Genomic DNA, 24,104 nt, shown 5'->3' on the forward strand with positions numbered 1-24,104 from the left:
AATATATATAATTTTGGGGGTCGTTGACATGAAAAGGTTTGAGAACCACTGATGTAGCAACATAGATTTTTTCAAAAAACTGTTTTTAGAAGACATTGTCTTAATGGGTTAAGAGCTATTTTATATTAAGTCGTACCATGGTATCACATTTGTGAAAATATCCGATCTGCGAGCTCACAACATGTTCATAGGTTCATGGGTTCGGTGTTCGTAGTGCGCCCCCCATTCAATTATTACACTGGCTTGGGGCGCAGTCCGGAGAAAGAGAAAAGAAAGAGAAAAACATAGGACAAGACAAAGAAGACTAAACTAGGACAACAAGAACTCAATCACTGTCAGTCAGTCGCAACATGTTGCATCACGACGTGTTGTGAGCTTGTAAGATCGGTTATTTCAGTTTTTAAAAGGTTTTTCGGGTCGCCTGTAATTACATGCCCAGAATTAGGGACGCCATGGGTGAGAGAATTGATGGTTATGGGTGAGAATGGATGTTAAGGTTGAGAAATGAATAATGTACATGTGCTGGATGGCCCTCACAAGTAGTAATACAAGCTTGTGTGTGTGTGTGTGTGTGTGTGTGTGTGTGTGTGTGTATTACAGCCCTCCCTTTGATCAATAGGAATCAAAATCTCCACCCTCCCATCTTGATCGTTTAAATTCAGACTCCATAATCAATTCCTCTACCCCCTTCATTTGATCTCAAGCTGGCTTGTGAAATTATATTGGCAGTAAAGTTGTGAAGTTATTATCAACCTGTACTGAACGATGGAAGGCAAGCTAAAAAAAAAGTAATACTGTATCTCGGTGTAGCTCAACAGATCCCACTACCCATGGGGCCGCGCTGCGCATCGCTTACCTTCTTGTCTTTAAATCAGAACGCTGCCGTTAAAACAGCGTGTCCCTCACGGTCGCATAGCTGATTTCTGGCACCATTAGGGTTTAATGTGCCTCCCGGCTCACATAAGTAGCAGTTTTCTTTCTCCGCACGTGTTCCCCGTTACCAGCAATGAGCCTGCTCTCTGAGCTCCTGCAGTAGTCCTTTATTATTAATTTTATTCAAATCAATATCTCCTGGAAATAATTTTGTTCACACTCAACACTTTTTTCACCCCGGCGAAGGTAAAGGTGTGTGTGTGTGTGTGTGTGTGTGTGTGTGTGTGTGTGTGTGAAAGAAAATCAATCCGTCTATCCTGAGAGGACCCGGGTACATTTCTCCCGGGCTGTCGAAAGCGCCCAGAAGTTGTTTGTCAGAGTTTATGAGCTGCCATGAAAAATGAAGGGAAATGCTTCCAGGCAGTATTTGACTCCCCGCGCTAACAAAGCGTTTCAACACTCTCTCCCTCTCTCTCTCTCTCTCTCTCTCTCTCTCTCTCTCTTCGCCTGCCTGCCTTGCCCGCCCTCAGAGTGAGATGGTGCGTGAGCTGGACGGCCATGTGTTGAAGTGCGTAAAGGACCAGAATGGGAATCACGTGGTGCAGAAGTGTATCGAGTGTGTCCAGCCGCATGCCCTGCACTTCATCATAGACGCCTTCAAGGGACAGGTAAGGTACCCCCTTTCTCCCCCTCCCCTCCTCACCCCCCCCCCCCCCCCCCATTCCTGGAAAATATTGTTTCTACACTCAATCTCTGTCTCCTTCAAAGGGGTTGGAATGACAGTCTTTAGACACACTTTATTATTACGCCGTGACTCTGCATAAGAGCAGTGGTGGAAAAAGTACTCAAATTCTTTACTTAAGTAAAAGTACCAATACTGCAATATAAAAATACTCTGTTACAAGTAAAAGTCCATTCAAAATTTACTTGAGTAAAGGTACAAAAGTATTGGCGTCAAAATGTACTTAAAGTACCAAAAGTAAAAGTACTAAATATTTGAAAATAGCCTAGGTATAAAATAGGGCTAAAGAGGTTATTGTATGTTTTATAATGTAATCATTTATATATGAAAAGTAACTAGTAACTAAAGATCTCAAATAATTGTAGTGGAGTAAAAGTACAATATTTGTCTCTGAGATGTAGTGGAGTAGAAGTAAAAATATTGGAAATTGGAAATACTCAAGTGAAGTACAAATACCTCAAAATGTCACTTAAGTACAGTACTTAAGTAAATGTACTTAGTTACTTTCCACCACTGATAAGAGGCCCGCCACTTTATTATCCGGAGCTAATCTCGCAAAGTATTGGACAGAATCAGAATCAACTTTATTGTCACATGGTGTAAAATAGTGGGTGAAATGTGTTTTTGTGCAAGCTCTATCGTTTTTGTTATTTTCATAAGAGAAGGGGAAGAAGAAGAGGGGGGGGAGGGGGCAATGGGAAGAGAGAGATCCCATACAAGATTTGTGTTGTTAAAATGCTTTTTGCTGTCTGAAAATAACAGATCTACATGCTTACAACGCGCCACATTGCAAGCTTGTAGATCGGCTCTTAATTTAGCTGGGAACCTCCTGGAACCTTCCCAAGGAAGGGGACCCATGTGCGTCCACCGGACCCCACTTTGAGAACCATTGACGTAGAGCCCCCCCCCCCGTACCTACATTAAACCATCTCTAGCCATCCCCTCCCACGGATGGGACTTGGTTGCCATGGATACAGCAGTCTCAGCACAGTGGCGGCAGCCATCTTCTCACCACCGGTGAAATGTCACATTAGCATGAAGTGTTAGTCAGGCTCTGTGTGTGTGTGTGTGTGTGTGTGTGTGTGTGTGTGTGTGTGTGTGTGTGTGTGTGTGTGTGTGTGTGTGTGTGTGTGTTTTCTTCTTTTGTAACAATGTAAAAAACGAGAGGGCATCGGTTTCAAAGCCTGGTGGGGGGTCTGGCCCACCACCTTTAATTTGTTTGTGATGTTTTTTTGTGTGTGACAGCGCTCCTGTTCACACGCCTAGCAGGCAGCTTCTCTTTTTCACTTATTTTTTTATTGAAATAGGATTTCAAGAAACTAAATATACAAGCCAAGGGTCCAAACAAAAAGAAAAACAAAAAAGACAAGACGAAAGGGCTGCATTCTAATCAATTGCTACGGTTATTTGACTTCAGTACAATGTGGTGGTGTTTTGTTTTGTCCATAGCAGGCAGCTTCTCAAACAAACAGCTCAGATTTGTTTGTGGAGCTCAAAGCCACACACACCTGGTATTGTTGTGCCTTTGGGGGATGAGACTGCCGTGTTGACGGCAAGCAAATAACTTAATGTTTTGGACCTCCCCTCCTTAATCACTTAAGCAGGGGTGTACTGTGGATGTTTTAACACTTGGGGTGCCAGAGTTTTATTAAGAAAGTGTATGTTGAGTGCCTGGATTTTTAACCATTTTTGAACCTTTTTCAAGTAGTCACAAAATATCTTCAGTGATCAGCGTCCTCACGGTGATCCCCTCATTACACACATAGAGGTCTCCTACAGTCGGGGGAATTTTTTTTAAAACATTCGGTAATCCGTTCCATAGTTGCAGCCAGTTGAAAATAGTCAAAAATACATTGTAAAAAAAAAGTACACAGGAGCAGAGATACAGGCTTTTGAAGTCATAAGTTAACCAGGCAGTGGGTTAAAGTCTAAATCTTCGAAAAATCCTATCTCCTGGTGCTGTTTTCTTTTTTTTTTTTCAAAAAACGCATATATACGGTTTTGGCACTAAACGTCAGTTTTTGAAAAGAAGTATATATACGGTTTTGGCACCCAATGTGTTAAGTAGTGGAGCGCTACATCACGCACATGTGCACATGCTCGCGCATACATGCGCATGTGAGTGATCACTGATTGAAATAACCTCTTTAATATGTAGGCCTATTTATTAACCCGCAATATATCAAATGTTGTTCTATTTTAAACGTTATTCTATTTACTTGCACAATGGGGATGCTTTAGTGTTGTCATATGCATTTACCTTGCAGATGTCACCTCTGTAATTTAGTTCATGAATCCATCAGCCATTGTTATCCAAACGTTCTCTTTGGACTGCTTCAACACCTCTGACAGTATGTCTACACCTACAGTACTTAGCAGGTCACACAATAGACCATTGATATGCATCCGATATGCATTAATTCACACTGTTGACACTCGGCAGCTTTTGAAGGGTTTGGTAAGAGGTGTGAATGGCTGTTTGATCGATATGCGAAGTAGACTCTCACTACCCCACTCTCACGTGTACGCACGTGCAGCTCAAACAACTACTGGAGCGGCGCTCCACCGCGCCCCACCTCCAGTACACCCCTGGCAAAATTGAATCGAGTTCATTTTAGTTGGAATCGGTGCATTGAGATGTTTTAACTGTGGTGTCGACATGTTGCAGGTGTTTGCCCTCTCCACGCACCCCTACGGCTGCAGAGTCATCCAACGCATTCTAGAACACTGCCTTCCAGAACAGACCCTGCCTATACTAGAGGAGCTCCACCAGCACACAGAACAGTTGGTGCAGGTAATGTAACACGCTCTCTCTTTCTCTTTGTCACGCACGCGCACACACACACACACACTCCTTTAGTCAAAGTTTCTTTTTCTGCATTCTGGCTTTTTTTTCAAGGGGAAAACCCCTTGAGATTCATCATCTTTTTTTCAGGGGAATTCTCAGGAACACCGATGACATTAAATAAAACGACGACACAGAAAAATCTGCACAGTAACATCAACAAGGACATAACACAAGTGTCATCTAAAACAAATTAAAATAAAGAAACAATCAAATTAAACGATCAATAAAATACAATGAAATCATCATAAAGATAAAGGCAAATGCAGTCAAACAAGAACGAGTTCTCCCCAAAATCATCACATTCTTTAACTTTCCTTTATACTTGACTCGCTGCGTTGATATCTGGTGGTGTCATCATCTGTGTGTGTGTGAATTTTGCGTTTAGGACCAGTATGGCAACTACGTGATCCAGCACGTGTTGGAGCACGGCCGGGCCGAGGATAAAAGCAAGATTGTGGCCGAGATCAGAGGCAACGTGCTGGGACTCAGCCAGCATAAGTTTGCCAGGTAAGAGAAAATTGAGTCTTATCTCCGTTCAGTGACGTGACAGCTTGGAGGTTTCGTTTTGTTTACCGCTGTTTGCACTCTAGCGTAACTGACTGTCTTGTTGTTGTCCCACTGACCCGCAGTAACGTGGTGGAGAAGTGTGTAACACACGCGTCTCGGGCGGAGCGGGCGCTCCTGATAGACGAGGTGTGCAGCCTGACGGAGGGCCCCCACAGTGCCTTATACACCATGATGAAGGACCAGTACGCCAACTATGTGGTGCAGAAGATGATCGACGTGGCGGAGCCCACCCAGCGCAAGATCGTCATGCACAAGGTGGGCGCGGGGGATGGGGCGGTGTAGATCTTTTTTTAACCCATTAAGAAGACTTTAGACTTGAGCTAAAAAAGCATTATTTTACACTTTGGGCTATTCAAAAATAGCAGATATACAAGCTCATAGCGCGGCACAGAGTGCCGCACTACGAGCTTGTAGATCTGCTATTTTTGAAAAATCGTGAAAATGTGTGCAAATCTTTGAAATATATATATTTTTAAAGCGAACATTTTTAACTCAAGTCTTTGTTTCTGGGGGTCCCTGGAACACAATATTTTGATGGGGGTCCGTGGCCAAATACATATCATTTTGGGGGCCCTTGACATGAAAAAGATTGAGCACCTCTGATATAGAAACATACGTTTTTCAGAATACTGTTGGGATTAGGAGACATGTAGAATCGGCTTCAGGTCTCAATGGGTTAAATAGTTTTGGGGCACATAGAGAGACAGAGAGAGAGAAATGGGGAGTGACACGCAGCAAAGGTCGTCGGGCATTAGAATCTATTTGTGGTTAACCCATTCAATCCGGGAACGCATCTGTCATTTTAGATTTCTTCGGCTATTTTTTTTAAATTGTGAAAATGTGTGCAAATATATATTTTTTAAAGCGAATATTGGTCAAATATTTTGTGCCAGAGACCCCCAGAAGCAAAGATTGGAGTTACAAATGTATATTCAAATCTTCACTATTTTTGAAAAATAGCATATCTACAAGCTCATAGTGTGGCATGTATATCTATGAGCTTGTATATCTGCTGTTTTTGAATAGCCAAAGAAATCTAAAATGACAGAGATTCACAGAGAAGCGCTCCCGCTTTGAATGGGTTAACCGCTAGGCCCAGCGGCGCCCCAGGGGCGGTGTTGATCTGTGTTGAATTCGTCCGAGGAACTAGAACAAAATGTCTTTACTTGTGTTTTCCAATACGCAAGATGTAACAGAAAACAAACCCTTGAACCTTGAATCTGAACAGTCCGCTCATAGCATAGAGTTTGAGCTTGGTGAGTTTCAAGGTTCGATCTTTGCCTTTAGTGCTTCGAGACTTGTGTACTTGTCCTCTGGTCTTATATCTCTGTTCCGCTTAGTTGTGTCTGTATCCTTATCGACCCATTCTTCCCCCACAAGCATCAATAAGAAGCGTAATCTTAACAGATGTTTTTGTTTTTTGGCACCTCAAGGCTAGTGTGTGTGGAGTGGATAGGAATTGAAGAGTAACCCAAGTGCAATGTGCTCTGACGTTTTTTCATAACTGTTTGTCTCTCTCTCTCTCTCTCTCTCCCTCCCGACCTCAGATCCGACCTCACATCTCCACTCTGAGGAAGTACACATACGGCAAACACATCCTGGCCAAGCTGGAGAAGTACTACATGAAGAATGGTGTTGACCTGGGGCCCCTGTGCGGCCCTCCCAATGGCATCATGTAAAAAAAACAGAAACAAACGTAATACCCAACGATACCCCCAAATCATGTCTTTACTACCCAAATACTGTATATATATTTATATACAAATGTATACAGTATGACCCTCACCTGCCACCCTATATACCCCCCAACACTTATGTCAACAAATCCCCCCCCCAATTCAACCCCCCCTGCCCCCCCTCTCTGAAGACTTGACCCCTTGTACCTAACCCCTACCCGTCAACCCCCTGTACCCCCAACACAACCAGTTCCCCACTGGGAGGAGCCTGTCCACAACAACCTTAAAAACCCTCGCAAACAACAGGCAGCCTTTTGGTTGAGTTTTAGCCCGACCCCGTCGGAGTCGAAGGGCAGGGAGGAGCGGAGGGGGGGTTGAGAGACGTTTCATTCTCGCCCCCTCCACTCTTCTCCTTCCACTGACACTTTTTTGTCATTTTTCGTCGTTTTGAATAAACTTAGAAAAACCATTTCACTTTTTTGCTACTGCTGCACACACACACACACACAAGTACACGCATACATATTGTACACAACATGAGTTCGAAGGCCTGCCCCTCTCGCCAGAGTTATCTACTACCACTAAGAGATTGAGAAAGTTATTTAATTTGTTCCCACGTCATGGAATCCTAGGCAACACACACAGACACAGACACACACACACACACGCACACACAATGCGCACGCCATCGGCTAACCAGCAGACAGATCATTTAGCATGGGAGATTAGTTTTCTGGTCTTGCTTCTATAAATATAAAGTGTATACTTGGTGTAGACCTTTGCATATATATATAAATATATATATAAAACTTTGTAGTTTTTTCTGGTTTTTGATGTTGAATCTGTATCTATAATGTATCCTAGTAGTGACCACATACTTCTGACTGTATAATTGTACATTTGTAAACCCTTGTAATGTAAAAGTGCTTTACCACCGTTTTTTGGTATGAGAAGAAAAAAAAAGGCTTAAAAAAAAATCTTCACTCGGAGGGGAAAAAAACACAAAAAAATATTTGGAAAAAAAAAGAACCCTGTGCATTTCAGTGTATATTCTCACCTCCTTGGTTGTGACATATGAGTTGTTGTATATTGTAAATTGTAATATCAATTTTTGTTTTTCTTTTTGGTTTTGAAAATGCCCTTTCTATACAGCGTAGTACTTGTACAAAGATCCGCCATGCTCGGTTTTATCTTTCTCGGTCGCGGCTTAAATTAAGAGAGGTTGATTATTTTCTTTCTCCTGGTGACTACACCCCGATAGAACACGTTACGTGTTAAGCTTGATTTGTACTTCGTTGCGAGCTGGTGTCACGTGCCGAATAAAAGCCTATCCACAAGCTTACAACATTTTTGCAAGCTTGTAGATCGTCTTTTTTTCTGGCTCATGACAGCAGGCACGCAACCAGGTACAAATCAAGCCTTAGAGTTTGTGATGTCTCCTCCTCATTGACGCTTCGTTTGGCTTGTGTTTATATATTTTTTTCTCCTCTTTTTGTTTTTAGTTCTTTTATAAGAAGAATGATTTTACCCTTCTTGCAAAGTGCGTACATACTTAGGTGTGTGCGTGTCAGGGGGGTGGTGGGATTGCGCTTGGAGAAATTGTCCCCCCCCCCCTCCTTGGGGTCGGGACCCTCCCCCAACCCCCCTGTGCTCCACATTTTGATGAAATTACGCTCTTTTTCAGAAGGGGTGAAAAAAAAAAAAAAAAACATTGTACAGAGGAGCCTTTTTTGTGTTTTTTGGCATTTCTCTAGTGCTGTAAGTGCTGTATCATACTGTCAATGTCCTTTTTTGGGTGCGAGGCAGCCCGCCACGGCGCGGTGTACATTTGGAAAGCAGCCTTGTGTATATTTACTACGAGCACACCTGTAACCATATGTGTATAGTTAACAGAAACCTGTGTATGCTTATTGCCTGGGCAACTATTTTTTGTAACTCCTGTTGTAGATTGTCTCTAAACAATTGTGTGATTTATTTTGAAACAAAACTGAACAAAAAAATCTTTCAAAATTTCACTGTTGTCTCGAGTGGAGTGCTTTACTTTGTGTTGCATGCTATGAAGGGTTTATTTGTATTGTGACTGCCTCAAACACGCATTGGAAAAAGATGCATTGGTTAAAGACTGTCGCTAGCAAAGGTTCTTGGGTGTCATTTCTAAATTATATCAACCAGAGTGTTTTACTAATGTGCGTGTGCATGACAACGTGACAACCATGACCTATTCTTAGTCAGAGGTGGGAAGATATTCGATGGCACAATGACACTGTGCTGTTTATGTAGTTGTTTGGAGGCTGGTGTCTTAAAGTAGATAACTCAATTCATTACACTTAAGATGACAGGCCAGTAATTATGCTGTGTAGACGACTTACTGGTCTTATGACAAAAAGGCAGTGGTGTAGTCAAGTATTCCATGTTTGTGACACATGATTAAAAATCCAGAAAGAAATGTATATTAATATAATTCGTATATTAAAGATGATGCTGGTTGAACTGGACGGTTCTGCAGCTCAACTATTACTGGATGAAGCATGAGGTAGGGGAGGATTGGATTACTGGGGTGTACTGTGTAAGAGTAAACAAAGAAAAACACATAGGTGATCGGTAGTTTGTTCAGAAGCAAGGGGTCTCCCCATCTCTTCAGTAAACAGAAAGTACATTTTCAGGCCCTGATAACAATCAGATAGGAGAGACAACCCCACAAAGGTCATTTCAAAGGATTCAAAAGTGTTCCGGTTCCAATTTTGTGTGCACTAATTATTTGATTCACCACTTCTAATTTCACTGCTGTATGACGTCTCTCTCCTGATTGGATAAAACTGGTATCCTGATCTCGATTCAGTTTACTAAAGAGTTTGAAAAGCGGTGTGAGTGACCCTTTTTAATGTTGTGGTCTGTTCACCTGGACAGGTGAAACCGGTTAAGGACAAAATGGCGGCAATTCCCCCTAGGTAGAATGTGTCCTCGCATGTCCCATAATAACCTCTGTTTTGGGGGCAGCAGGCAAGCAGCACTGAAAAGGCTGTTTATGTTGTGAAAAATGAGTTGGCTGGGTAATGATGGGGTGTCTCGCAGAGCACAGGCCGGCCGGTAAGCCTGTGGCGTGTCTAGGCTCTTTAGGGTAGATAAGTGGGTGTGTAACCTTCCGGAACCTCCACCTGAGAACAAAACCAAACAAACAACCCTCCTTGGGGGTGCAGCGGCAGCAGCACTGTGATGAATGGAGTGGATGAATGAATGGATGAATGCCCCATGGAGAGTGGATGGAATGTGACCTAGCCCTACGTCTCCCCACACCCCCACCCCACCACCATGGTCCCTAATGTCCCCAGGTAGTTACTCTCTCTCTCCTTCCCTCCCCTTTCTTTCAATTCAATTCAAATCAATTTCAAAGGAGCTTTATTGGCATGAGAGAACATATGTTTTACATTGCCAAAGCAAAAGTGGAACAGTACAGTCAACGCTCTCTCTCTGTTTTTATCTTTCTTTCGATTTCAATATGCTTTATTGGCATGATAAAATACGTTTTACAATGCCAAAGCATACTTTGGTTTTCTTTCTCTCTCTTGCTTTCTTTATTTTCTAACTTTCTTTCCCTCCTTGTTTCATTCTTTCTTTCTGTCTTATGTTTCTGTTTCTTTTTCTTTCTCTCTTTCTTTCCATCTCTTCCTTTCTGTGTTTCACCTCTCTCTCTCTCTCTGGTTCTTTCTCTCTTTCTGTCTTTTTTTGTACCCTTTTCTCTCTCTCCTTTCTTTATTTCTTCCCTTCTTTCTCTCTGTTTTATCTTTCTTTCTTTCTCTTTCTGTACTTCTCTGTCTTTTCTTTCTTTCTTTATTTCCTTCCTTCCCCTCTCTTCTCTCTTTGTTTCTCTCCCCCTCTCTGAATGTGAATGAAATGTGTGTATGAATAAAGAAGAGAGATGGCTACTGGGGGGAGGGGGAGGGGGGGGGTGCTGATGCCTAGACGAGCTGCAGGGGGCATCCTCTCCTCGCCTCTAGTTGGGACTTGGAGGAGAGACCCCTCCTGCACACACACACACACACACACACACACACACACACACACACACACACACACACACACACACACACACACACACACACACACACACACACAGCTCCTTCTGCCAGACTCCCAGGCCAAGCGGCGCTGCCATAAGGAACATCCTGCTCTCAACGGAGAGGGGGAGGAGAGAGAGAGAGAGAGAGAGAGCGCGCGCGAGCGAGCGAGCAAGAGAGAGAGAGAGAGTCTCTACAGTAAATCTATCAGCTCACAGAAAGTCGACTCGGAGAAAGAGAGAGATAGAGATAGAAGAAGGCCTGGTAGAATCTCCTTCTTCCTCGGTTCAGCGAGCGGTTAACCGGGAGCCAGCCGTGACCGACCGACCGGTGCGTTGTAATCTTTCTAACAGAAAGAGGGCAGGATTTAAACACACACACACTCTCACACACACACACACACACACACACACACACACACAGCTCGCAGACGGATTAGATCATTAGATGGTAGTGCTGCTGGCTGCGTGGACCGGCGGCCAGCTCTGAAGTTGTGGAGACTACAACATACAATATAACCCCGAGGAGAGAGAAGAAGCGCCTTTTGTTTGGTTTATTGTCCCGAACCCGGTGGTCCTCCTGGCGTACAGAGTACGGTGAGGTGAGGACCCCCTCTGGACCCCCAGCAGCCAGACAGCTCCACCACCACCAGGCAGTGTTCAGCAGCAGGAGAAGGAGGACAGTATACACCCACCACCGGGGAGGAGGCACCGTCCCGAGGAGCATGAAGCTGCCGGGGCTGCTGGCTCTACTGGCGGCGCTGGTCGCTGCGCACACCGCTACGGTAAGAACCATGAACCATGGAGCCATAACCCTTTGTGTTTTATTATCCCCCTATTGTTGCTTTAATGGAGGGAATGGGAAAGCAGGGCATACATACTGTGTGTGTGTGTGTGTGTGTGTGTGTGTGTGTGTGTAACACACTCTCACACGCACGCGAGTGCACACGCACACACACGTTGTGTGTGTGTGTGCGCTCGCGTGCGTGTGAGAGAGAGAGCGTCTCTCGTGAGGCATCAGCTCCGTTGGCCGCTATGCTCGGTGGTCGGTAGTCAATCCTCCCACACTGACTCACTCGACCCCTCATATTATCTGCCCTCCTTTTACCCCACACAGCCCCCCACCCCCACCTCCTCCACCCCCACCCCCCGGTCTTTGTGTCTCAGAATGGGGGGGTTTATTATTTATTATGGGGTCTCTCTCTCTCTGGAGCGCCGCTACTAGCCTCAAGCAAGCCTGCGTCCCGTTATGTATAGTCGAAGGGAGGCGTGCGTGTGTGTGTGTGTGTGTGTGTGTGTGTGTGTGTGTGTGTGTGTGTGTGTGTGTGTGTGTGTGTGCGCGCGTGTGCGTGCGCTGCTGCCTCTCGGTAATTAGCGGGTAATCTCTAATTGGGCTTGATGACGGGGTCTTTTGTGCCGGAGCCCCCCGCTATGTGTCTGCCCGCCTCCCTCCTCTCCTCCATCCCGCTACACTGTAGCCACACTGCGGCTGCATGGCGGGCTTTAACCACGTTATTACCGGGGACCAGGCTGGGGTCTCTATAGCGGGAGGAGGGGAGAGGAGGGGGGCTATGGTGTCGGGGATGTGTCGTGTCGGATGGCCGGTTGACCTACTACTGCGGGCCGATGCCCCCCCCCCTCCCCTACGGCCAGGGGAGATAATGGGGGACAGGGTGACAGACAGGGGCATCTCCCCGTTAACCGGAGGAGTGTGTGTGTGTGTGTGTGTGTGTGTGTGTGTGTGTGTGTGGCAGAGAGAGAGAGAGAGAGGGGTGGGGTTATTATTACGGAGGAGAGGAGAACCGCGATGCGGTGCGCGAAGAGATGGGAGGATGGAATGATGTCATCGGAAGGGAATCGCAAGGAGCTGATTAGGGATGCGCGAACCCCCTGCCCCCCCCCCCCCCCCCCCCCCCCTTCAGCGGCACATGCACAGTTGCACACCCACCACCCACACCTTTTCTAACAGGCACATCCCGAATGTCACTGACTGACTGTCTGAGTCATTGAGAGAATACACACACAGACAGACAGACAGACAGGCATGATGGATGGGACATGCTCTCATTTTCTGTGTTTTACACACTCTTGTTGCATAGCTGTAATCATAGGGTTGTAATTGTCTTTGCTTTTTTGACTGGCTGCAGTATATATAGGCTACAGCAGTGGTTCTCAAACTTTTCCATGTCAAGAACCCCCGAAATGACATGTATTTGGCTGCGGACCGGACCCCCATCTCAAAAAATATTTTGTGCCAGGGATTTTTCAAAAATAGCAGATCTACAAGCTCATAGTGCCACGCTATGAGCTTGTATATCTGCTATTTTTGAATAGCCAGTGATTGTGATGCCATATTAACGAATTTAGCTGGGGACCCCCTGGTACCACCCATCCAAGGACACCTGAGGGTCCCCGGACCCCACTTTGAGAACCAATGAGCTACAGTAGTTAATGTCCTCCTCCTGCCTCAGTAATCCAGGAAGGTGCAATGCAATACATTTCAAATCCAAATTGTATATATAGGCTATTATATCATCTCTGGTCGGTGTTGAAACCTCATGTGTCCCCAAGCTGTTATTACTTTTCAGGATTCAAATGTAAAACTGGCAAAAGTAGCAGATCTACAAGCTCAAAGCCACGATTCGAGCTTGCGGATCTGCTGCTTTTTTGATGCTTTTGTGTGACGCTGTTGTGTGATCAAGTAGGGTGTTAATTTACGAGAAAACACAACAATTCGGAACTATGGTAGATACAAGGTTTCTGCCTGACATTGACGATATGCTATTTGTCTATGGTTATTCTCCACGCCGGTGTCTGTGTTCTGTATCCGGTGTCAGTGTCCATTCATTGTGTGTGTCCGGTGTTTAGTTAGGAGAGTGAGACAGCCCTCTGTAGTCACCATAGTGTCAGTGTATAATAATAACTATGTTATTTTACACACAACAATGTCAGTATCCTGTGTTACTGTGTGGCTCCTCCTGAACTGTTGCTGCTGGCAGATGATTTCAAATGGTCTTAAACCCTCTGGCGCAGTGGTTTTTCAACCTTTTTCATGATAAATTGATATACATTTGGCCGCGGACCCCCATCTGAAAATGTTTTGTGCCAGGGACCGCCAGAAGAGAAGATTTGATTTAAAAAATGCTAAATTCAAAAAGATTCAAGATTTTTCAAAGAATGATAAAAAAAAGCAGCTGCAAGCTTGTATATCTGCTATTTTTTACTAGCCAACGTATACAATATGGATAAAGGGGCGAAAATGTATTAACGCCTTTTGCTGGGGACCCCCTGGAACCCCCTCAAGGACCCCTGGGGGTTCCCGGACCCCACTTTGAGAACCACTGCTCTAGTGAAACAGACCTGAGCTGCAACTGTAGTTGGATTGGTTTATTTTTTCCCCCCAGTGTCTACACCAAATCTCTCGAGACGCATCGTGAGTTTGTACTGTAGATGATCTGCTATTTTTGGCAAAATGCTTCAACTGGTTAAACACCAACATTTTAACAATGTATTCATGTCCACATAAAGGAGAGCATACAAGGACACACATATTATTAGGCACAGTTAAGGTTACATTCACAAAATCATGGAATATGTCTTCATGGTACAACAAGCATGTCACTCAGTACTCTATATGGGTATAAGTGACAGCATCTCCGGCTCCGCCATATGCGGTGTGGTGCCAAATATAGCAGAGAGACAGCACAGTACTTTGCCAGCCCTTTTTGCCTCCTTTCTGGGCATCCCAAGCTGTTGAAACCCTCTTAACAACCAGTCTGTGGGCATGTCCTGGTGAGGCTGGGCTATACCGGCTTGGCGATTATTGGGTCAGCCGGTTTTGATCTTTGCCAAGGTCCCTGACGACAAGAGCCTTCAAGTGAGCTAATCTGTCTTTAACTCTGCGGCTCACAGAGACAGGTGTCTTCTGACACACTGACACACAACTCACCCACACACACACACATGCCGGCACAGACACACCGCTAGACGTGGTGAGATGAGCGCAGGTGTGTATTTGATGGTGTGTTGACACAGTATCATCACACACAAACATCATCATCACATAGATGCTCACGAGTCTAACCCGAGAAAACTCAATCCTGGGGAGAGCCGTCACCCATTAAATCCGGGAACGCATCTGTGTCATTTTAGATGTCTTTGGCTGTTCAAAAATAGCAGATATACACGAGCTTGTAGATCTGCTATTTTTTTTTTTAAATCTTGAAAATTTGTGCATATATATATATATTTTTAAAGCAAACATTTGTAACTCAAATCTTTGCTTCTGGGGGTCCCTGGAACAAAACATTTTGAGATGGGGGTCCTCCGCGGCCAAACACATATCTAAAAATGTTTTCTAAATCCTACCGGTATCAGTGGTGCTCCAACTTTTCCGTGTCAATGACCCCCAAAATGTATTTTGGCCACGGACCCAACGCGTGGATGCAGCGCGTGGTGAGCTTGTACATCTATTGTACAGCTATTTGTGGCACCGTCGTATGACGGATCATAAATCAGGCTTGACATATACAGTGACTTTGGCCCCACACGTACATATATATCATTGCTGTCGGGCAGAAACCTCTTATCTCCACATTTTAACATTATGATCATACTACAGCATCACACTATAAAGCATCTAAAAATAGCAAAATATTTTTGAATTTGTATTGTATTTCGAAAACTTAACCGTTTTGGACATATGAGGTTTTCACCCGAACAGAGACGATATATTTCATTACGCAATAGTGACGGAATCAAATTACAATATGTTTGCTGAATATTAGGCTTTGAATGGGATGTGAATATGATACATGCAGACATACCTTTTTTTTCTCCTTCTTTTACATACAGCAGTAGTTCTCAATCAGTGGTCCGGGGACCACCGGTGGTCCTCGAAGGGGGTTCCAGGTGGTCCCCAGCTAAATGATGGAGAGTTGGTAACCAAATGGACCCTTATAGATCTTTAACTCTTGAAAGTGGAAAATGAAACCAAATGGACCCATTTGGTTTCATTTATGCTCTCAAGTGTTACATTATTGTTAAACATCTGCCTCACTTAATTTACAAGAAGTCTACGCAATTAGAGGATGTAGAAGAATTGTTATTTTGATCACGGATTGCCTGTTATCTCTCCTATGGTACAACATCAATACAGGATGGAATTGTGGGCAAAATCGTATCCAACAATAACAAAATATGTGAAGTTTTGGGTCTAAGAGGCTCAAATGCCGAATAAATAATGGACCTTGATATGAAAAGGGTTGAAAACCACCAACATACAGTGTTAGCAGTGGACATATTTGCACTTCCAAAATGACTGTTGCAGTGTGTGTGTGTGTGTGTGTGTGTGTGTGTGTGTGTGTGTGTGTGTGTGTGTGTGTGTGTGTGTGTGTGTGTGTGTGTGTGTGTGTGTGTGTGTGTGTGTGTGTGTGTGTGTGTGTGTGTGTGTGTGCGCGTAAGCAAACTTCTGTGCAAAATCCCTGTAGAAAGTCAAAAAGCTGTAAAAGGTAACGAGACGTTTTGCTTTACAGTGGGGAGTGTTGGGAAAGGAAAGTTTCAGCTCCACCCAGCTGATGGCTGTTCAGAGGGTCATGATGATGAGCTCAGGGGTAGAGCTCTTGTGTTCTGGGTTATAAGTGTCTTGCTCATGGTCATGGACACTTCGGCATGTAGTACAGGGCAGGGACGGGGCCGGGAGGTGACATTGTATAGCCTATACAGAAAAAGACTCTAGTATGGATCCCTGAGGGACTCTGGTCAACCATATATATAGGGTTGAAGTGGTTAAGAGCTCAACTGAGACACCTTACTGAGGAAAACAAATGGAAGCCTTAGTGCAGTTTGGAAAATTACAGTTGTCTTCGACTACACTGCAATGTCGTTGTGATTGTCTTTTGTGATTTATGCAGCCCTAACTGTTTTGATCTCCCAGTAACTACCGCAACCAAATGGCTGTGTGTGTTTGTGTGTGTGTGTGCTATTTTGATGATTGCTCCCCGGTTGGTGATCTCAAATGGGTATTTCCTGTGATAGAGGTTGTGATGACGTCACATCCTGACATCCTCCTGCTGATCCTAAGTAAATTTAGATCGAGCATGTTTTTTTTTTCCCACAGTCATCTGTGCGTGTGTGTGTGTGTGCGCGCCCGCGCATGTTCATCCATCCGCCTTCAGATGAGTTAGTACCCAACTATCCATCTGTCTGTGTGTGTGTGGGCACAAAAATAGTGTGTTTCTGGTGCCAACTTGTGCTCACAGGCCTATGTTTGGTTGTGTGTGTGTGTGTGTGTGTGTGTGTGTGTGTGTGTGTGTGTGTGTGTGTGTGTGTGTGTGTGTGTGTGTGTGTGTGTGTGTGAGAGAGAGACATAGAGACTGAGCGAGAGAGAGAGAATCTAGGTGTTGTGTTTGAGGGGATCATGTTGAGCTTGTGGAATGAATCAGTGTGTTGTGCCTCCGGTGGTGGACAAAGCCCCCCATAGAGACATGAAGAAAGAGAGGGAGAGAGAGAGAGACGGAGAGAGAGGGAGCGAGCGAGTGAGTGAGTGAGTGAGGGAGGGGACAAAATAGCATGGAGTGGAAGGGGGGATGGAGAGAGAGTGTGGAATGTGAGAGGCAATTTGACACAGGAAGTGGGTCCTTCTCACTCTCTTCTCAGGACAAAGACTCTCCACACACACACACACACACACACACACACACACACACACACACACACACACACACACACACACACACACACACACACACACACACACCCTGAAATACCACCGCAGTGTCTCTTATACCTGTGTGTGTGTGTGTGTGTGTGTGTGTGTGTGTGTGTGTGTGTGTGTGTGTGTGTGTGTGTGTGTGTGTGTGTGTGTGTGTGTGTGTGTGTGTGTGTGTGTGTGTGTGTGTGTGTGTGTGTGTGTGTGTGTGCTCGGGCCTTGGGGGAGGGTCACTTTCCTTTCATATCCCGTAGATCAAGGAGATGAAAAGGATCTCAGTTCTTCATATCCGCTGCTGCCCCTCAACGGGACAAGCTTTTGGAGTTTGACCCCCAGACACAGAGAGAGGTCCACAGACAGACAGACAGGCAGGCAGGCAGGCAGACAGACAGGCAGACAGACAGACAGACAGACAGACAGACAGACAGAGGGGGAACACAGCTGGAGCTGGAGACAGTTACAATAGGTACACAACAGACGGAAAGGCATCCACAGCCCTCAGTCAAAAAAACAACCTTTGACTCCACTCTTTTCCACCCTGCCCAGGCAAGCGCTGCGTGTGTGTGTGTGTGTGTGGTTACTCGCTTCCCTACACCTGAAAGTCTTCTCTTATCGTTGTTGTCGGGCAGAAACCTCTTACCTCCATATTCTAACTTTTTGCGGTTTTCCGTAAATTAACGCCCTACTCGAGCATACTACAGCGTCACACAACAGCATCAAAAGTAGCAGATCTACAAGCTCGAAACGCGGTGCGAAGCGACGCGTTTCGAGCTTGTAGATCTGCTACTTTTGCTATTTTTGAATTTGAATCCAGAACAGTAACAGTTTTGGACATATAAGGTTTCCACCCGACAGAAACGTTATGCCACATACGGTGAGCATTGACTCTGTACATGTACACTTGACTGCAGTGTATTGCTTTTGTGTTTGACTGAATACAGAGTCGAGGTAATTGCTTTGCAGCGATGGGGACGATAAAAGGCAGGGAAACCAGTTTCACAATCTCTAATTAGCTCCTCTCAATGAGCTTTAAAATATGTGTACTCCTCCTTTACTGTAACCACTCCTCGTGTGCATTCACCGCGTCCGTCCCAGTACTCTCCATTCACTTAGAACATGTTATAAAGTGGCTGCGTGGGGATCAGTCATCTGTGGCCACGGACATGCATATATAGGCCCCAATTCTCACATGCACTCCATTATACATCACTGTATGTACGGCATGTTAACTCTATGCTTGTGCTATCCCATTAAGACCCGGACTTTAAACCTGTGTCACTTTAGATTTCTTTGGCTATTCAAAAATAGCAGATATACAAGCTCATAGCGCGGCACCGAGTGCCACGATATGAGCTTGTAGATCTGCTATTTCTGAAAAATCTTGAAAAAAAAGTTTTAGATTTTTTTTCTCCAAAAAACTGTTAGGATTTAGAAAACATTTTTAAGAATCGCCTCAGGTCTTAATGGGCTATTGCTATGGACTCAAACATTGGTCCCAAAAATAAAGCAGGGGTTTTCAACAGGTGGTCCGTGGACCACTGGTGGTCCTGCATGTGAAAATATTGCATGTGGTCCCTGACCATGCATTTAGTAGGTAGCTCTTTTTTTGTGTGTGTGTTTTCTATTTTCTTCCACGGAACATTGCACTAAAATGACCTGGTGACCTACAGTATGATGACACTTGATTAATGTTGTCGGTTACTGGGAAGTCGGAGGTCAAGAAATTCCGCAGAAAAGGGAATTAGAATCTCAAGAAGGGGAAGTGTGCCGGATTGCCCGATTGAGTCATCATTATTAGGGGGATAAAACGGATATAAAACTGCATTCCCTTCTGTTTTCTATTGTGTTGTACTTTATTCGTAGCTCTGTAGCCGCTGCAAACTTCGGACGTAGCTTTGTATCTTCATGTCGGTGGCTTCCATTGAAAATTAATGGTAGCCAGTGTCTTTGTAGCTGCCAGTGTGAACGCAACATAAATGTGTGTGTGTGTGTGTGTGTGTGCGTGCGTGCGTGCGTGTGTGTGTGTGTATCTAATACATATCCAACTGTGTAGGTAATTGCATATGATTAGATATGCATATGCACACAGTAGGCAGATATGTACATGAACATCACTCGCACTGCTGGAACTGCTGCATATTCATAAGCCAATGTACCTGCTAAGACAGGATCTTATGGTATATTTGTTTCTCACTGTATATATCTATACTGTTATACGTATATATGTTTTACTTAAAACAGGGCTCTATACTATAGTGTCTTTTCTGTGGGGAAGGCTTTCGCAGAAAATAGCAGATCGACAAGATCTGCTATATATGTTGCACAATCTTTGGCGTAACGAGTTTCGCTGCTTGTACTTTGCATACGTTTTAGTGACAAATAAAACCTTCTCGATTCCCAGAGTCTCCCAGGAAGAGAGGTAACTGTAACAACATGTCCAAAACTACGATAAAGACGGCGATGATGAGGACTTACGCCATATCAACGAAGTACTTCCACGCTCTATAATAATGGCCTTTTATAATGAATAACACAGGTTAAAGTACTATAGTGGAAGCAACAGAGATTCGAGAGAAGATGGTTTCGGCGAATTACTTTCCAATTACGCGACGCGATAAAAGGAACTTGTTCTACTATAGAATCTTTCCATCACGTTAGTCCAGTCCTGTCAACACTACACTGGCAAACCTGTATCTTTTAGAATTGATTTTTATTTTAAAGCGCTTTTATTTGTTTACAAAGCACTTAATAACTTGGCACCTTTCATATATCAAGGATTCTATAGAGTTTTATGTTCCAACCAGAACACTCTCAGGTCCTCCTAGCCGCTCTCCTAACTAGCGGTTCCAGAAGCTTCTCACAAGAACAGCGGTGAGGCCGCTTTCTGGGTCTATTCTTTTCATTTTAAAGAATTTAGCATTTAAGAATGCTATTTCTACTTTGATTAATTTGTGTAATTTTGCCCTACGTTGACTTGCTCTTTAGTTTAACTACCCTGCTGTTTAGTTCTGTTTGCCAATTTACATTTTTTTCTGGCATTCTACTATTTATTATCTTAAAGTGAAGCACTTTGGGTTACATTTTTGTATGAAAGCTGCTATACAAATAAAGTTATTATTATAGTGTGGATATAAGAGGTTTCAGCCTTGACAGCAACGATATGATATTCATGCTCAACGGCTCTGAGAGAACCTGTGTAACCCCCATGCAATCAGCTGACTCCACAGACAGCGTTGTGCAATATCCAACTTCCCCGCCGCGGAAAGGCGTTCGTTGGAATAGCTGCAGGTGTATAAAAAAAAAAAGAACCGGTCTGTCTGTATGCATCCACCTGGGAAAGCTAGACCCCACGCTTCTTTTCTTTGCCTCAAGTGAGAACATGTCTAAGCCATGGCATGCACAGATGCACACAGATGCACACCCAAAGCCTGTATTAAACGTATATGGAAAGCGTGTGTGTGTGTGTGTGTGTGTGTGTGTGTGTGTGTGTGTGTGTGTGTGTGTGTGTGTGTGTGTGTGTGTGTGTGTGTGTGTGTGTGTGTGTGTGTGTGTGTGTGTGTGTGTGTGTGTGTGTGTGTGTGTGTATCTCTGTCTTTGAAATGCATGCACAGGCGCACGCGCATACACACACACAATTCAATTCAATTCTAAGGAGCCTTATTGGCATGGGAAAACATACGTTTACATTGCCAAAGCAAGTGTCAAAACATAAAAACAATTTAAGAAAAAAATGGAGAAAGTATGTACATTTGAAAAGGGGTACAGCATTGTGTTAAACAGAGCTATCACACATTGCAACGTTATATATATATATATACATGTTGGCAAGGGTATAAAGCTTTTTGAAACGAATTGCAGAAATCTCTCAAGATTTTGCAGTCACTTTTGGGAGAATTAGCAGTGTCTTCCCAAAAACGACAAAAAGCCTCAGATTTCAAATGTGTTCAAAGGCACACACACACACACACACACACACACACACACACGCACGCACGCACGCATGCACGCACCACAGGAGAGGTGGGGTCCTGGAGAATCGCAGCAGTTTTGTTGACTCAGTGAGTCACAGGACAGACAGAAGGGGCTGGAAGGTGCTAGGTAGGTCAAAACAAACCACTGTACCGTTCACTGCTCTCAAAGATAACACACTCATTCACACACACACGCACACACTCACATACATACACACACACACACACACACACACACACACACACACACACACACACACACACACACACACACACACACACACACACACACACACACACACACACACACAGAGGATCTCCCTTGCAGTAATTGGGCAGTGCCGCACAGCATACTCACATACATATTCTCAGGAGGGGGCTGGGGAGGAGGAACATAGCCAGGGAGGGGGAGCGAGAGAGAGAGAGAGAGAGAGAGAGAGAGAGAGAGAGAGAGACCATGAGATAATGAGAGGACCGCAGGAATAAAATTAAGCCTTGAGAAAAGAGACAGAGAAGGAGAGAGAGAGAGAGAGTGATGACAAAATGCACCCGGATAATAGAGGGGCAATGGGAAACACACACAGAGAGAGAGAGAGAGATAAGACCTTATTGATCCTGCGGGGCAAATTCAGGCGCCAAAGAGAGCACAGCAGTTAAGATACAGGTTACAGACACAAAGAGAAACAAAAGTACAGTAGATAGATACATGATGAAGAGACATCATGTTCAAAGGCAACAACAAGACATTGTTGCCACATTGTTGCCACGTATAGACTAGCTGCTACCTATAAAGACATTTTAAATCTAAGGCTTTTTTTGTATGCTACCGTATTTAAATAGTATTTGGGGAAAATACTGCAAATTGTCCCAAAAGTGACTGCAAAAGATTGCTGCTATTTGTCCAAAAAAAAAGGAGCTTTCTACCCTGTGTATATAACATGTGTATTTAACGTGGCAACGTGACATATCTCTGTTTAACCCATTCAATCCGGGGACGCATCTCTGTCATTTATAGATTTCTTTGGCTATTTTTTGAAAAATCGTGAAAATGTGTGCAAATCTTTGAATTTATATTTTTTTTAAGCGAACATTTGTAACTCAAATCTTTGCTTCTGGGGGGGGGGGGCAAAATGGAACAAAATATTTTACAAATGTGCGCTTTAAAAATATATATATTCAAAGATTTGCAAAAAAAACACGATTTTTCAAAAATAGCAGATCTACAAGCTCATAGCGTGGCACTCGATGCCGCGCTATGAGCTTGTAGATCCTCTATTTTTGAATAGCCAAAGACATCTTAAAATGACACAGATGCGTTCCCGGCCTTAATGGGTTAACACAATGCCGTTCCTCCTCCAACTGTTCATACATGCTTTGGCAATGTAAACGTATGTTTTCCCGTGCCAATAAAGCTCCTTTGGATTGAATTGAGAGGAAGAAGGTGCAGAAAAGGGCGAAGGGAATGGAGAGAGAGAGATTGACTTAACGCTAAACGGATAGAGCAGGCGGGGGGGAGGGGGGGGTGTGTATCGAGTGAAAGAGGGGGAGGGGGGCTATGGCTGGAAGGGAGGAAGGATGGATAGAGAGAAGTGTAGTTTGCAGAAGGAGAGTGGACGGAGAGAGAGAGAGAAAGACCAACAAAAATCGGAAGAGAGCGAGGGCTGCCTAATGGAGGGGATGGAGAGAGAGAGGGAGGGAGGGAGGGAGGGGGTGGAGAGAGCGTGCGAGAGAGAGAGGAGAGAGAGAGAGAGAGGAGGGGGTACAGAGGATGTGCAGTAGAGAGAGAGAGAGAGAGAAAGAAAGAGAGAGAGAGAGAGAAAAATGAGTAGGTGAGAGGGAGTAGAGAGACAGAGAGAGGGATGACGGAGAACGGGGAAGGGGATGAGAGAGAGAGAGATATGGAACAGGAGAAGAGAATGGAATAGAAAGAGGATGAGGATTAAAAGAGGAATAGAGAGGAGAGGGAGAGAAAGAAAGAGGTGGAATGGAGGGATGGATGGGGGAGGAGAGAGAGAGAAAGAGAGAGAGAGAGAGAGAGAGAGAGAGAGAGCTGTTCGTTCCCAGGAGACTCGCCTCTACCTGCTCCCAGCGCCGGTCGCCATGACAACCAGCATGGTTGCCACTGTCACAGCTTTATCCCCCTTTCTCTCTCTCTCTCTCTCTCCCTCTCTCTCTCTCTCTCTCTCTCTCCTTCCCCCTCTCTCTCCTCCTCCATCTCTCTCTCTCGTCCCCTTCTCCCCTCTCTCTCTCTTTCTCTCTTTCCCCCCCTCCATCTATCTCTCTTTATCTCCCCACTCTCTCTCTCTCTCTCTTTCTCTCTTTCCCCCCCTCCATCTATCTCTCTTTATCTCCCCACTCTCTCTCTCTCCCATGTAATATTTCTCTCCATGTCTTCAATGAGTCTCTTCTCTCGTTCATTCGTTCATTCCGTTTTGTAGCCCCCCCCCCCCCCCCCCCCTTACCTCCTTGTCCTCCTTCTTCGCACCGTTATCCTCCTCCGCCTCCTCTTTTCTCTATGCCCACCTCCAGATTTTTGCTGTATCTCTCTCTCTCTCTCTCTCTCTCTCTCTCTCTCTCTCTCTCTCTCTCTCTCTCTCTCTCTTGTCTCCCTATTTTTGGATACAAAAGTATCCAAAATAGCAGATCTGTATTAGCTCAAAACGT

General features: G+C 44.6%; 2 protein-coding genes across 10 annotated transcripts in view; both read left to right on the forward strand.

Annotated features, from left to right (window-relative positions):
• Positions 1-8,721, forward strand: part of pum1 (pumilio RNA-binding family member 1) — a 56,169-nt gene extending 47,448 nt beyond the window's left edge. For all 9 annotated transcript variants that reach the window (XM_084079634.1, XM_084079636.1, XM_084079637.1 and 6 more), the window contains exons 19-23: positions 1,404-1,541; positions 4,284-4,409; positions 4,849-4,970; positions 5,093-5,285; positions 6,578-8,721. In XM_084079634.1, coding sequence (XP_083935760.1) covers positions 1,404-1,541; positions 4,284-4,409; positions 4,849-4,970; positions 5,093-5,285; positions 6,578-6,709 — 711 coding nt within the window. In that variant the 3' untranslated portion in view covers positions 6,710-8,721. The remainder of the gene's footprint in view (positions 1-1,403; positions 1,542-4,283; positions 4,410-4,848; positions 4,971-5,092; positions 5,286-6,577) is intronic.
• Positions 8,722-10,890: 2,169 nt separating this feature from the next.
• Positions 10,891-24,104, forward strand: part of sdc3 (syndecan 3) — a 69,936-nt gene continuing 56,722 nt past the window's right edge. Inside the window, exon 1 of the mRNA XM_084079652.1 lies at positions 10,891-11,545. Coding sequence (XP_083935778.1) covers positions 11,486-11,545 — 60 coding nt within the window. The 5' untranslated portion in view covers positions 10,891-11,485. The remainder of the gene's footprint in view (positions 11,546-24,104) is intronic.

Source organism: Gymnoscopelus microlampas, assembly GCF_963454915.1.
Source record: "Gymnoscopelus microlampas genome assembly, chromosome: 15".
Lineage (NCBI taxonomy): Eukaryota > Metazoa > Chordata > Actinopteri > Myctophiformes > Myctophidae > Gymnoscopelus > Gymnoscopelus microlampas.